The 14,534-nt window shown below is 41.6% G+C and overlaps 1 protein-coding gene across 13 annotated transcripts in view; it reads right to left on the minus strand.

The window, feature by feature from the left end:
• disp3 (dispatched RND transporter family member 3) overlaps positions 1 to 14,534 on the minus strand; it is a 626,857-nt gene that overhangs the window by 256,919 nt on the left and 355,404 nt on the right. For all 13 annotated transcript variants that reach the window (XM_059951724.1, XM_059951723.1, XM_059951719.1 and 10 more), the window contains one exon: positions 6,075 to 6,294. In XM_059951724.1, coding sequence (XP_059807707.1) covers positions 6,075 to 6,294 — 220 coding nt within the window. The remainder of the gene's footprint in view (positions 1 to 6,074; positions 6,295 to 14,534) is intronic.

Below are 14,534 nucleotides of genomic sequence, written 5' to 3' on the forward strand. Positions count from 1 at the left end.
ATGCCTATAGACATACACTGTCTTTACAGACAGGAGCCACAGCAGATCAGAATTTCTAATAGTTCCCTTTGCAAGACTGGGCTTATTGGTTGAATGGGATTTCTTTTGCACAGTAGATCACTGGGTAGAAAACTGCAATCTGTTACTGGATACTTAACCTGTACTTACCAACCTAACATTAAAATAACATGGAATACATTTTAACATCCTTACGGACAGCTCCAGGTACTGCTCTTTCAAGGTCAAGAACCTAGCAATATGGCACTTAAGGGTTATAAGTTTCCTCTAGTTATAATGCATTAACTTTTAAATTGCTTCAGAGAGATATTTTGATCAGTCAACATTTTAGCAAATTGCAGCACCAGTAACTTTGATTTAGTGCAATATTAATATTTATAGTGCATTTGAAATGTGTTCTCAGTTTTAACAATGTGCCAAATCATCTGACATTCCCACGACTTCTCTATGTCACAAGATAATTCATTACTGGATATTATTTTACTATTACAAGGAACGTTTATTCTCGGCCAAGATCTCCCAAGAAACCTTTCAATATTCCTTCATTGTGCAGACCTGATCCCCCTGGCTTAGAGTTCCATTTAAAAAGCAAATGATGGATGCTAATCTCTCTGCCACTCTACTGTCAGTATTCATGTGAATGCAGTAGAGAAAATGACTACGCACTGAGGGGAAGGAGCGAAACAAAGAGATCAGCACTGTGGAATCACTGCAGAGCATGGCATATGTAACTGAATATAAAGTGGATAAAAGACACTGTGAAGGGTAATCAGATCGCAGGATATGTGTGGAGTGGGCTTCGTTTTCCATCATTAAAATACATTTCCTTCAAATAGATTTTTCCCAATCTATATCATTTTGTAATTCAGCTTGCTTTTCATTCATGCCATGTATCATTAGGGCAGTCATACAGAAATAAGAGCCCCTACAATTGAAGATATATATGTATCAGTGAAAAAATGAACACAAATTCAAAATGCTGGGATATCCAGCAGGTTGGGAACAGATGTTTATCAATCAACAAACCATCTCTACATCTTAACCAATTATTTCTACACAAAATTGATTTTGATGAGGAAGGCCACTTAACTCATCATTGCTCAAGCACATGTAAAGCTTTTATTATGCAGTATCACAAAAGCCAAACACTTTCTGAAAGCGCTTTCAGGAATCTGATCTGTGTCCAGACTAATCAGAATTTAATATGGTTGAAAAACAGAATACTGAAGATGTTAGAAATCAAACAAAAAAAAAAGAAAATGCTGAGGTTCTCAGTAGCTAAGGAAGCATCTGTGGAGAGAGAAACAATGTTTCAAGTTGGCCTTAAACATTATCTCCGTTTCTCCCTCCAGTGGTGCTTCCTGACCTGTTGAGTATACCGAGCATTTTTCTGTTTTTATTTCAGAATTTCATGTCACTCATTGATTCAGAAGAGGAATGAATTTGGCCCATCTGCACCACGAAGCCCCTTATTCTATTGCTGCAGTTAGGTCAGAGGGTTACTTTTTGTATACGGCTTAAAACCTTCAGAATTGGAATCAAAATCAGTTTTATTATCATTGACATATGTCGTGAAATCTGGAGTTTTACGACAACACTACAGTGCAGGACATAAAAAAAAATTATGAGTTGCAGTAAAAGTTAAGCACTGTAAAAGAGGAATAGTGAAGCAGTGTTCATGGGTTCGAGGACCGTTCAAAAATCTGGTGACAGAGAGGAAGAAGCTGTGGATCTTCAAGTTCCTGCACCTCCTTGTAGTAATAAGAAGGCATCTTGCACATTTTTCTCAAGGTGAAAAACCTGAACCTTTGTTCACATTGCTAAGGTCTGTGCAGCATGAGATCTTCGTGATTTGTTTTCTGGCCTGAAAATCCCTACAGTCGCACTTAAAAGATGAACGTATTTATGCTATGTACTTCCCTGGTAATTTATTTTATAATTTTATCATTATTTGGCATGAGAAAATAGTCATCTTCCCTCCTTGATCATAACGTTGCTCTGCTGCCAGAACTTGTTGAACAATTTAACAATAGGCAATCTTTCCGGGATTAGCATGTCATAACCACTGTGATTGTGATTTACTCACTCTGCATAGTTCTGGGAGCATGCTTATTTCTTCCCCCTTGAGAATAGCACAGTTACCACTATGCTGCGTGCCAAACAGCTGCAGGGATACCCAGATCTGGGGAATCGTGGCATGCTGGTTAAATCATCGGACTGGCATCTAATAGCTTGGAATATTGAAATGGAGAATGAGCTCAAGTCCTTCTGAGGCACGTGAATTTAAATTTAAGTCATTTCAATAAATCTGGAATAATTTCAATAATGGCAATCATAAGGCTATCCAATCACCATTAAGAGAAACAGATCTGTGTGGTTCATTAGATTGTCCTTCCTTACCCAGTCCGGGCTAAACTGGCAGCACACTGGTAGAGTGGGTGGTGCTGCTTCCTCACAGCTTCTGGTGACTTTGGTTTGAGTTTAACCTCCTATGATACCTGTGTAGGGTCTTCACATTCTCTCTCTGAAAGCATGGGTCGCACCTGGTTGCTTTGGTTTTATCCCATGTCCCAGAGAAGTGCTGACTGATCAGTTAATTGATTGCAATAAATTATCCCTGGTAATGGTAAGAGGTAGCAGGGACAGGGTGGGCTTGATATTCATGTGAGGGAAGATACATTAGAACAGGAGGTTCCAACCTTTAAAGCAAGGCATCCATGGACCCCAGGTTGGGAACCCCTGAGTAGAGGAATCAGATTGTTGGGTTGTTGAGCTAGCATTGGCTCCATGAGCCAAGTGACTTGTATAAAGAATTAAAAAGATATGTAATTCCACTGTTTTGATGCTGTTATTGAGGCACCAATGTGCAGGATTGAAAGAGGCTGCAGAGGATATTAGATTCAGCCAGCTTCATCATGGAAATGAGCCTCTCACCTTTGCCATCTGGATATGCCCTCTTTTCATCACTACCAGGATGAGGAGGTAAAGGAGCCTGAACAAGACCAACTGGCAACATCTTAACAACAAGCTTTTTCCCCTTTGCCATCAAGTTTCTGGATGGGCTATCTATCTATCTTTCTATCTAACCAACCAGTATTGGTCTATCTGATACTAATCTATTTATTATAACTCAACACAATTTTTATGCCTGACACAAAACAACAAATTTCATGACTTTCGTCAGTGACAATAAACCTGATTCTGATTCTCATATTGGTTGACAAGAGACGGCTGTAATCTGGAGAAATGGGCAATCTGCTGAAGAACATCTGTAAGAGGAAAGGAATTATCGATGTCCCAGAATGATACTCTGCAGAATGCGGGTCAAGTCAGTGGGAAAAATATTGCATGACAATAAAACAAATCCATCAGAAAAAAAAAGGTATGCACAGTATGAAAGAAGAGGACCAGGTGTATTTGGGAAGAAAAAACTTCCTACTTCTAAATGATGATTGCAACTAAATTAAAAATGCAACAAAACGAGGTTTGTTAACTTTGTGTAAAACAGCTTCCCTTTCACTGTGGAACTGGTCATCTCAGCTGTGATTCGTCTATGTTTGCCTTGGGACAGTGTGTAGGACTGTGGCACTGTTAATGCAAGTAACCTCAGTTCCTAAAGCGAGGGAATGGGAAATGTCAAGCTCTGCCTGCAGCCACCATCTGAAATGTCAAGCAGGGTGGAAGGGCAGATGTGTGAACAATGAGTGATGGGGGCAGACCCAACTACTCAGCCGAGAGCCCACTGAACGAACATCACTTGAGGAGTAATTACTCTGGGGATCGAATGGAAGATTGCCGTGAATGTATTAATCATAACTTTCAGCACAGGGAGAATGCTGGAATAAGACTTAAAAAGAAGCGTGCTAGTCGTAAAGCATGCAAGCTGACCCTTCAGCACATACAGTATGTGTGCGTTGACCAGCAACACTTAGTCATATACTAAATTAGTTCTTCATTTTGCATCTTTTTCAGCTCTCCACACTCCCACTTTTCCTGTTGCCCACCTGCACTGGAGGAATTATACAGCAGTTTCTGAATCCACTAACTAGCACATCTCTGGTAATGAGGGAGGAAACCCACGCAGTCACAAAGGGAAATAGTAAACTGCACACAGACAGTACCCCCAGGCATGACCGAACTCCAGTTCCTGGAGCTGCTAGCTAGCAGCACTACAGGCTGCACAATGTGCAGACATCTTAAAAGATGTTTTCTGGGATGTTATGCCAAAGTTGTATAAGATGTTTGACAGACTAAATTTGGAATCTTGTGTTCAATTCAGGTCACCTGAGTAAACAGTCATTAACAAGAGAAAATCTACAGATGCTGGAAGCAACACACACACACACACACACACACACACACACACACACACACACACACACACACACAACACCACCACCACCACCACCACCACCACCCCGAGAAACTCAGAAGGCTAGGCAGCATCTATGGAAAAGAGTACAGTCAACGTTTGAAATGGAAGAGATGCGGTTGAGGGTAGCATTGGTGGTGGAGGAAGGGAAGCCCCTTTCTTGGAAGATGGAGAACATCTCCTTTGTTCTAGAATGAAAAGCCTTATCCTGAGAGCAAATGTGCTGGAGACAGAGGAATTGCGAGAAGTGGATGGCATTTTTGCAAGTAACATACTGGGAACAGGTATAATCCAGGTAGCTGTGAGAGTCTGTGGGCTTATAACAGACATCAGTAGAAAAGCTATCTGTGAGATAGACACGGAGAGATCGAGAAAAGGGAGGGAGGTGTCGGAAATGGACCAAGTAAATTTAAGGGCAGGGTGGAAGTTGGAAGCAAAGTTGATAAAGTCAATAAGCTCCGCATGGGTGCAGGAAGTAGCACAAATGCAGTCGTCGACGTAGCATAGAAAAAGTTGGGGAGTGATACTATTTTAGGCTTAAAACATAGACTGTTCCACGTAGCCAACAAAAAGGCAGGCATGGCTGGGACCCAAGCAAGTGCCCAGGGCTACACTTTTTGTTTGGAGGAAGTGGGAGAAGCCAAAGGAGAAATTATTGACAGTGAGGACATCCCACCAGATGGGGGACAGCAGTGGTGGAGTGGAACTGGTTGGGTCCAATGTCCGGAAAGAAATCGAAATTGAAAGAAGCAGGGCACGGAGGTGTATAGGGACAGGACATCCATGGTGAAAATGAGATGACTAAGCCTAGGGAACTTGAAATTATTGAAAAGATCAAGAGCATATGAAGTGTCATGGATGTAGGTAGCAAGGGACTGAACCTGGGGGAATAAAACAAAAACAATAAATTGGCCTACAGACAGAGGGTGGAAGATCTTGAGGCCTGATGGCAGGCAAATAACCTCTTCCTCAATTTTTTTCAAGGCAAAGGAGATGGCTATTAACTTCAGGAAAACTAACACCCCTCTTTACATCAGCGGCACAGCAGTGGAAACTGTGATTAGCTTCAAATTCCTGGGACTGCACAATTCGCACAACTTCTCATGATCTCATTACACATTTGCACAACTAGGAAAGCTAACCAACACCCCTACTTTGAGAGGATGTGAAGAGCGGGGCTATGCACATCTATACTCATGTCATTCAACAAATGCACAGTAGAGAGTATCCTCCCAAGTTACATCACTGCATGGTGGCAGACTGAAAGGTTCTACGATGGGTAGGTACCGGAAAAGGGCCACTAACATCATGAATGACCCTACCCACTCTGCTCATGGACTGTTTGTCCCACTCCCATCAGGGAGGAGGCTACATTGCATCCACGCCAGGACCATCAGTCTCCTAATGTTAGTCCTGATGAAGGGTCTCAGCCCAAAATGTCGACAGTGCTTCTCCCTACTGATGCTGCCTGGCCTGTGGTGTTCCACTAGCATTTTGTGTGTGTTGCTTGAGACTCCTAAACAGTTACTTTCCCCAGGCACCTGCTGATCAAACCTTCACCCACTAACTTGCCCGTCCATACCCCCTCCCACCAGTCTTTATTGTCCAACTTTGTATATGCATACAAGGTGCCATGTAAAATCAATACTTCTCTCAAGCAGAATTGCACACTTAATGTACTCACTCGGTGGACTGTGAAGCCAGCAGGTCAACGTAGGAGATTACAAATTGCTGAAATTTTTTGTGTTGCTCTTCCCACCGATCATCCACTGAGTAATAGTTGGGAAGAGGGGCTCCAAACAGAATCTCACTACGAAGCAGCGAACTTTTCATGTTTTCTGCTGTGAGACCTTCATCAACATACCAGTAAAACTCAGGGTGAGTAATAGCCAGCTGGAGAGAGCCTGTCAAATTAAAAGATACATGTATCACACCCAGTTAATAAGCAAAATAATATGCAGGATATGCGAGTCAAATCAAGGATAACAAGTCTTGGAAATTTTTCTTTTCCCTGGAATATCATTAAAACAAATACAGTGACATTCCTTCAGCCTTCAATTTATTCTTTAGCTCTTACATCTTCTTAAAATCTAGGATTTTTCACATAATACAACAGAACCATTTTAAGACAATTTCCCAATTTGTCTGGTCTCCTCTCCTATTCCTTCTAACCAGCTGGTACCTTGTCTAAGATGGGTAGGGGTTCTTCTGTGCAATCAAAGCGATCACATCATGAGAGAAATACTCAAGATTAGAGATGGAAATATTCAGTAGCATCTGTGGAGTGATTTCAAGTCATCGAAACCTAAAATGATCTGAAACAAGATAAAGTTTGCAGATGCTGAAAATAGAAACAGCACACACAAAATGCTGGAGGAACTCAGCAGGCCAGGCAGCATCTACAGAAAAGAGTACAGTCGACGTTTCAAGCTGAGACTCTTTAGCAGGATGAACTTGATGGTCTGAAACGTTGAACTCTTGTGTGTTACACTACGGATGCTGCCTGGACTGCTGAGGAGTCACCATTTTCTAATATATTTCAGATCTCCAGCATTTGTCTTTGAAAGAGCTACTCCTTCAATTTTAAATTAACAATTCGCCATACCAAGATTTGGTCATCCTAAAATATACAGTAAGTTGGGCCAAGGCCTTAAGAAAGCTTTTTTTTAGAAGATGTACTGTTCAGCAATGTTTAAAACAATGCTGTTAAGTCACCTTAAATGTTCTACCATCACCTGGGGTGCACTCTTAGTGTAATGTACCACCCTGTGTGGTGCCCTGTAAATATACAAGACTGTTTTTTTTGCTGGAGGGGTTAGACACAGATGTTGTCAGCGGCAGTCAGTGATTTATGAATTCCTAATGATCATCTAACTTACTTCAAACCCTATACACAATACACACTATTGATTTATGTATGCCTACATAATAAACATTGCTTCATTTTGAAGTAATTCATCTTATGTTGACAATCTTGAGTTGTCTCAGAGATGCGTGGTTAAATGAAAAATCAACACAAGGTTTTCTTGCTTTGTAATACATTAGTGAGCTCGGCCTGTGATGGATCCTTGCACTCATACCTAACAATAAGGCACAAGAGACACAGATTGAAAATCAACTCTAATCTTGCCATCTGCTGTCTCAAATTGAAGGTAAAAAAATTGATCTGAATGACATTTAAACTGGTGTAGTTCCCTATGCAAGGCAGAACTTAAGCCTGCTACTGGGGACTGCTCTATCTACAAAGTGGGGATCCATATGCCAAATGAAAAAACACACATATCATATCCAGATAATGAGCAAAATAATATGCAGGATATTCCTTATGCTTTAAACTGGGTTCAGAAGCTTGCTTAAAATGATGCGTCTTCACACATCAGATTCCCATTTGACCAAAGTCAGAAGAGTCAAATCAGAGCTAAGAAGTCTTGGAGATTTTGTTTTCCCTGAAAATCATTAAGACAAATAACAGTCATTCCTTCAGCCATCAACTTATTTTTAAAATTATTACATTTTCTTAAAAGCTATGGTTTTTCATATAATACAGCAGAACCACTTCCCAATTTGTCTGGTCTTCTCTCCTACTCCTTCTAACCAGCTGGTACCTTGTCTGAGATGGGTAGGGGTTAAATCTGAGAAATAAAAAGTATCTTCTGTGTTATCAGGGAAATCACATCTTGAGAGAATTACTCAAGAGTAGAGATGGAAATATTCAGCAGCATCTGTGGAGAGCAAAACAATTCAAATCATCCAAACAAGAACCAACAGCTGCTTTTGCTATCTGGGTTTTGGAGTACAGAAAATCTCACATCATTTGCCCAAGGGTGAAAACAGTGCTGTATCCTCGAAATTTAATTACCTCAGGAGTGGTGTGTGTGCTTGTGTGTGGAATTGAGTGCATTTCCTTGTAGTGAGATTGCTAAAACATAGGGAAATTCAGTACCTAAATTAACTACATTAAAGCATGTACAATGCGTCAGGATACATGACTTTTTCTTAGAAATAAAAAAATAGTAAATGTTGGAAATACTTGTTTTACCTTTTAAAACTTTCAGAGTCTGTTGTAGATTACTTCAACATTACGACAGTGTTAAAGTTATTAAAGTTCTCTCCCATCTCCCATTTCTCTATACACCAATGACCGTGTCTCCAGTCAGCCATCGGTTAAATTGGTAAAGTTCACAGATGACACATTTTCATTGGACACATCACCAGAGGAGACAAACCTAAGTGATACCAGGAAGTAAATAAGCTAGGGTCCTGGTGCAATCACAACAAATTGGACCTGAATGCCTCAAAACCATGGAGCTGCATACTGAATTGAGGAGAAATGTGTCTGTCTCCTCCCCACCCATTCATCACCAACAAATCGACAATTAGCACCATTTCAATATTCAGGTTCCTGGGCATCATATTTTCCACGGGACTTTAGGGTTCTAACATTTAACTATCATTCATTCTTTGGGGCACTCCTCTGTTTTCATGGATGGTTGTGATGAAAAACCATATCTCTCCTTCATTATCAAAAGGGTTTGTCAGAGGATGTACTTCTTGTAGTAATTGGTACAATTCCATCATCCCCGGAGCCTACTGGTGCAATTCTACACTGCTGTCAAAGACAGGATCCTCATATCAGTCATTATTGTCTGGCTTGGTGTAGCATCCTCTCACACTATGAGAAAACCAAAACGAAATGTCAGGTCAACAGAATAGGTCATTGGCTACAGTTTACCATTACTACAGGACGTGTATGTGTCCAGGACAAAGAAGTGGGCAGGAAAATTATTGTGAACACTACCCACCTTGCAAATTGCTTTTTCGATAAACTCCCTTCTGGAAATTGCTAGAGGGCCATTAAAACAAAAACTGCATGCCATCTTAAAAGTTTCTTCCCCCAAGCAATTAATCTAATCAGCCATGCTATTTAGTCCTCCCCACCTCCCCCTATCTATTACGCCCCCCCGTAACTGCAATGCACCATAAAAATTTTAAATCCCTTTTTATAATATAGTTTACATTGTAAATTCATGATGCTATTTATGTAATTATGCACATTTTAACTTTTATATCATTCTTTTTTCTTGAAAGTTGTTGCTTTTTAATGCATGTTGCACCCTGATCAACACACTACAGTAAACATACAGTCAGTGGCCACCTTATCAGGTACATCCCGTATGGTATAGTCCTGATGAAGGGCCTCAGCCCGAAATGTCAACTGTTTACTCTTTTCCACAGATGCTGCCTGGTCTGCTGAGTTCCTCCAGCAATTTGTGCATGTTGCTAGGATTTCCAGCATCTGCAGATTTTTTTTGTCTCTCACTAACAAGGTGTCTTTGTCCATAGAACTGCCACTCACTGTATGCGTTTTCAGTTTCTCACACCATTCTCTGTAAACTTCAGGAAATCGCAGATCAGCAGCTTCTGTGATACTCAAACCACCTTGCCTGGCACCAACAATCATTTCCCGGTCGAAATCACATAGGCCGTGTCCGCATGCTTTTACGCACTGAGTTGCTGCCACATGATGGCTGATTAGTTATTTACATAAATGAGCAGGTGTACAGATGTACCTAATAAAGCGGCTACTGAGTCTATATGGCGAATAAAGCTATACACACAAAATGCTGGTGGAACGCAGGTCAGGCAGCATCTAGAGGGAGAAGTGCTGTCGACGTTTCGGGCCAAGATCCTTCGTCAGGACTAACTGAGAGGAAAGATACTAAGAGATTTGAAAGTAGTGGGGGGAGGGGAAAATATGAAATGATAGGAGAAGACCGGAGGGGGTGGGGTGAAGCTGAGAGCTGGAAAGGTGATTGGCAAAAGGGATACAGAGCTGGAGAAGGGAAAGGATCATGGGATGGGAGGCCCAGAGAGAAAGAAAGGGGGAGGGGAGCACCAGAAGGAGATGGAGAACAGGCAGAGTGATGGACAGAAAGAGAGAAAAAAAAAGAGGAGGGGGAAAAAGCTAACTGTATCAGGGATGGGGTAAGAAGGGGAGGAGGGGCATTAACGTAAGTTAGAGAAGTCAATGTTCATGCTATCAGGTTAGAGGCTACTCAGCCGGTATATAAGGTGTTGTTCCTCCAACCTGAGTGTGGCTTCATCTTGACAGTAGAGGAGGCCATGGATAGACATATCAGAATGGGAATGGGACGTGGAATTAAAATGTGTGGTCACTGGGAGATTCTGCTTTCTCTGGTGGACAGAGCGTAGGGGTTCAGCGAAATGGTCTCCCAGTCTGCGTCGGGTCTCACCAATATAAAAAAGGCCACACCGGGAGCACTGGACACAGTATACCACACCAGCTGACTCACAGGTGAAGTGTCGCCTCACCTGGAAGGACTGTCTGGGGCATTGAATGGTGGTGAGGGAGAAAATGTAAGGGCAGGTGTAGGACTTGTTCCGCTTGCAAGGATAAGTGCCAGGAGGGAGATCGGTGGGAAGGGATGGGGGGAATGAATGGACAAGGAAGTCTCGTAGGAAGCAATCCCTGTGGAATGCAGAGGGGGGGGGAAGATGTGCTTGGTAGTGGGATCCCGTTGGAGGTGGTGGAAGTTACGGAGAATTATACGTTGGTCCTAGAGGCTGGTAGGGTGGTAGGTGAGGACAAGGGGAACCCTATCCCGAGTGGGGTGGCGGGTGGATGGGGTGAGGGCAGATGTGTGGGAAACGGGAGAGATGCGTTTGAGAGCAGAGTTGATGATGGAAGAAGGGAAGCCCCTTTGTTTAAAAAAGGAAGACATCTCCTTTGTCCTGGAATGAAAAGCCTCATCCTGAGAGCAGATGCGGCGGAGACGGAGGATTTGTGAGAAGGGGATACGAATACTTATCATACTACTCTTCTTAGGCCTGGTATAATTCTTGCCTTTCTGAAGGAGGTGGGAACTTCCGACTGTAGCAGTGAGAGGCTTTCAATGACCTTGAATACTCCCGCTGCTTGGTTGGTACGAGCTTTCAGAGCATTACCAGGAACTCCATTAGGGCCTGCCACCTTGCAAAGGTTCACCCTCCTGAAAGACAGCCTGATATTAGCCTCCAAGACAGAGATCATGGGGTCCCCAGGTGTATCAGGGATCTACACAGATCTAGTCATATACCCCCTTTCAAAGTGGGCATAGAAGGTGTTGAGTTCATCTGGTAGTGAAGCATCACTGCCATTTATGCTATTGGGTTTTGCTTTGTAGGAAGTAATGTTTTGTAAACCCTGCCAGAGTTGTTGCGTATCTGATGTCACTGATAACCTCACTCGGAATTGTCTCTTTACTCTTGAAATAGCCCTCCACAAGTTATACCTAGTTTGCTTATACAGACCTGGGTCACCAGACTTAAATGCCACAGATCTGGGCCTCAGCAGACAACAAAACTCCCAGTTCGTCCACGGCTTTTGGTTTGGGAATGCCCAGCAAGTCACACTCTAGGGAGCACAGAATCAAATATCGCTGTGATGATCGTATGCTCTATTGTTTGGCAACAATAAAGTAATAAAGTAAAGTAAGTTCTCATAGGCACACACTCATCCATATAGGTTTTAAAAATGAAGTCAGTAACAACTGCAGCATACTCATCCAGATTCAAAGATGAATCCCTCAATACAGTCCAGTCCACTGATTCACAGCAGCCCTGTAAGCACTACTGTGCTTCCTGTGATTGTAATTTGCTAGAATTTACCGTGTAGCATGAGAAGAAGAAGCTAATGCCAGATGTATCAGTATTACAGTGCAGTTAAGGGAACTACAGAGGCATGAGGGAGGAGCTAGCCAAAGTTGATTGAAAGGAGACACTAGCAGCGATGATGGCAGAGAAGCAATGGTTGGAGTTTCTGGGAGCAAATCAGAAGGTGACGTATAGATACATCTCAAAGTAATAGTAGTACTCCAAGGGAGAATGAGGCACCTGTGGCTGACAAGAGCAGTCAAATATAGCATAAAAGCAAAAGAAAAGGCATACAATATAGCAAAATTTAGTGGGAAGCTAGATGATTGGAAAGTTTTGAAAACCAACAAAAGGCAATTAAGAAAGCAATAAGGAGAACAAAGATGAAACATGAAGATAAGCTTACACAGGTAACAATATAAAAGAGAATACTGAAGGTTCTTTAAGCTACATGAAGAGTAAAAGAGAGGCAAAAATTATGCTGGAGAGATAGTAATGAAGGGCAAAGAAATGGTGGATCATTTCATCCTAAAGAAGAAGAAGCATTTTAAAGGAAGTATGATGCAACAGTGGCTGACAAAGGAAGTCAATGATAACAAAAAAGTAAAAGAGAGGGCATATAATATTACATAAATTTGTGTGAAACTAAAGGATTGGGAAACCTTAAAAAACAACAGAAGGCAACTAAAAGAGCAATAAGGGAAGAAAAGACTCAATATGAAGGTAAGTTAGCTAATAGTATAATAAAGTCTTTCAGAAACATAAAGAATAAAAGCAAGGCAAGAGTGGATATCAGATCACTGACAAATGATGCTGGAACAGTAGTACTGAATGAAGTGAATAAGTATTTTGCATCAGCCTTCACTGTGGAAGACAGCAGCAACACACCATCAATTTAATAGAAGTGAGTGTAGTCTCCATTACTAAGGAGAAGGTACTTGCCAAGCTGAATGATCTGAAGGTGGATAATCACCTGGGACAAATGGACAATATCCCAGGTCCCCGAATGAGGTAGCTGAAGAAATTGTGGAAGCCTTAGAAGTGATCTTTAAGAACCTCTAGAGTCACGAATGGTTCCTTTCTCTTTAAAGAGAAAGGGAAGCAAAAGACAGGATATTACCAGATGGTTAGCCTGACTTCAGTGGCTGGTAAGATTTTAGAGTCCATTATTAAGGACAACACGAGTGAATCTGCAGATGCTGGAAATAAATAAAAACACAAAATGCTGGCAGAACTCAGCAGGCCAGACAGCATCAATGGGAGGAGGTAGTGACGATGTTTCGGGCTGAAACCCTTCATCAGGAGTCATCTGGATATTGTTTTCTTGGATTTTCAGAAGGTCTTGGGGCTACTAAGCAAGATAGGAGGTCATGGTTTACAGGAAAGATACCAGCACAGAGAGAAGACTGACAGTGAGTAGTGGTGGTCCACAGGAGTTGGTGCTGGGTCCATCATTTTTAGTAATCTGGATGATGGAATTGATGACTCTGTGGCCAGATTTGTGGATGATACAAAGTTAAGTGGAGGGGAAGGTAGTGTTAAGGAAGCAGGGAGTCTGCAGAATAACCTGGACAGGTTTAGAGAAGAAGCAGATGGAACACAGTGTAGGAAAGTGATGGCCATGCACTTTGGTACAAGGAATAAAGATGAAGACAATTTTCTAAATGGGGGGAGAATCCAGAAATAAGAAGAGCAAATGGTCTAGAGAGATCTCAGGCAGGATTTCCAAAAGGATAAACAGCAGGTTGAATCAGTCGTAAGGAAGTCAAATTCAATATAGTCATTTATTTTAAGAGGAGTATAATATGGAAGTAAGAATGAAATGCTAAGGTTTAGAAGATCTTGGTCAGACATTTGGAGTACTGTGCACAGTTTTGGGTCCCATACCAAAGGAAAGATATGCTGGCCCTGGATAGGGTCCGGAAGAGGTTTATGAGACTGATCTTAGGAATGAAAGGGTTAACATATGAGGAGCATTTGATGGCTCTAGTTCAGTGCTCACTGTAGTTTAAAAAGACGATGGGAGATCACATTAAAATCAGAATAAAAAGATGTCGTTTTTCAATAGAGATTAGGAAAATTTCTCTCACCATAGGGTGATAAATTGGTGGAAGCCAGGTCAATGTGTACAGTTAAATGTTGATAGATTCTTGATTATTATTATAAAGCTTAGTGGGAGAATGCAAACCAGGGTTGAGCGGGTAAAATATATCAATCATGTTTGAATTGCAGAGCAGACTGAATGGGCTGAATGGCCTAATTCTGCTCCTATGTTTTATGGTCATAAAGAGCCTTTTCACAATATATTACACCAGGTTTTGCTTGTATTTATGTAGACAGGAGAACATTCCACCTCAGCTGTGCTCAATAGACAGGAAACTCCAAATCCAGAGTGAAAGCTTTTGCGATTAAAATTCAGAATGTCGCGATTCTTGTTCTGATTATTGTCCTTCTGCAATTATTAAATGTGTGGCATCACCTAGAGTTGACA

The sequence above is a fragment of the Hypanus sabinus genome, chromosome 27 (assembly GCF_030144855.1).
Source record: "Hypanus sabinus isolate sHypSab1 chromosome 27, sHypSab1.hap1, whole genome shotgun sequence".
Classification (NCBI taxonomy): Eukaryota; Metazoa; Chordata; class Chondrichthyes; order Myliobatiformes; family Dasyatidae; genus Hypanus; species Hypanus sabinus.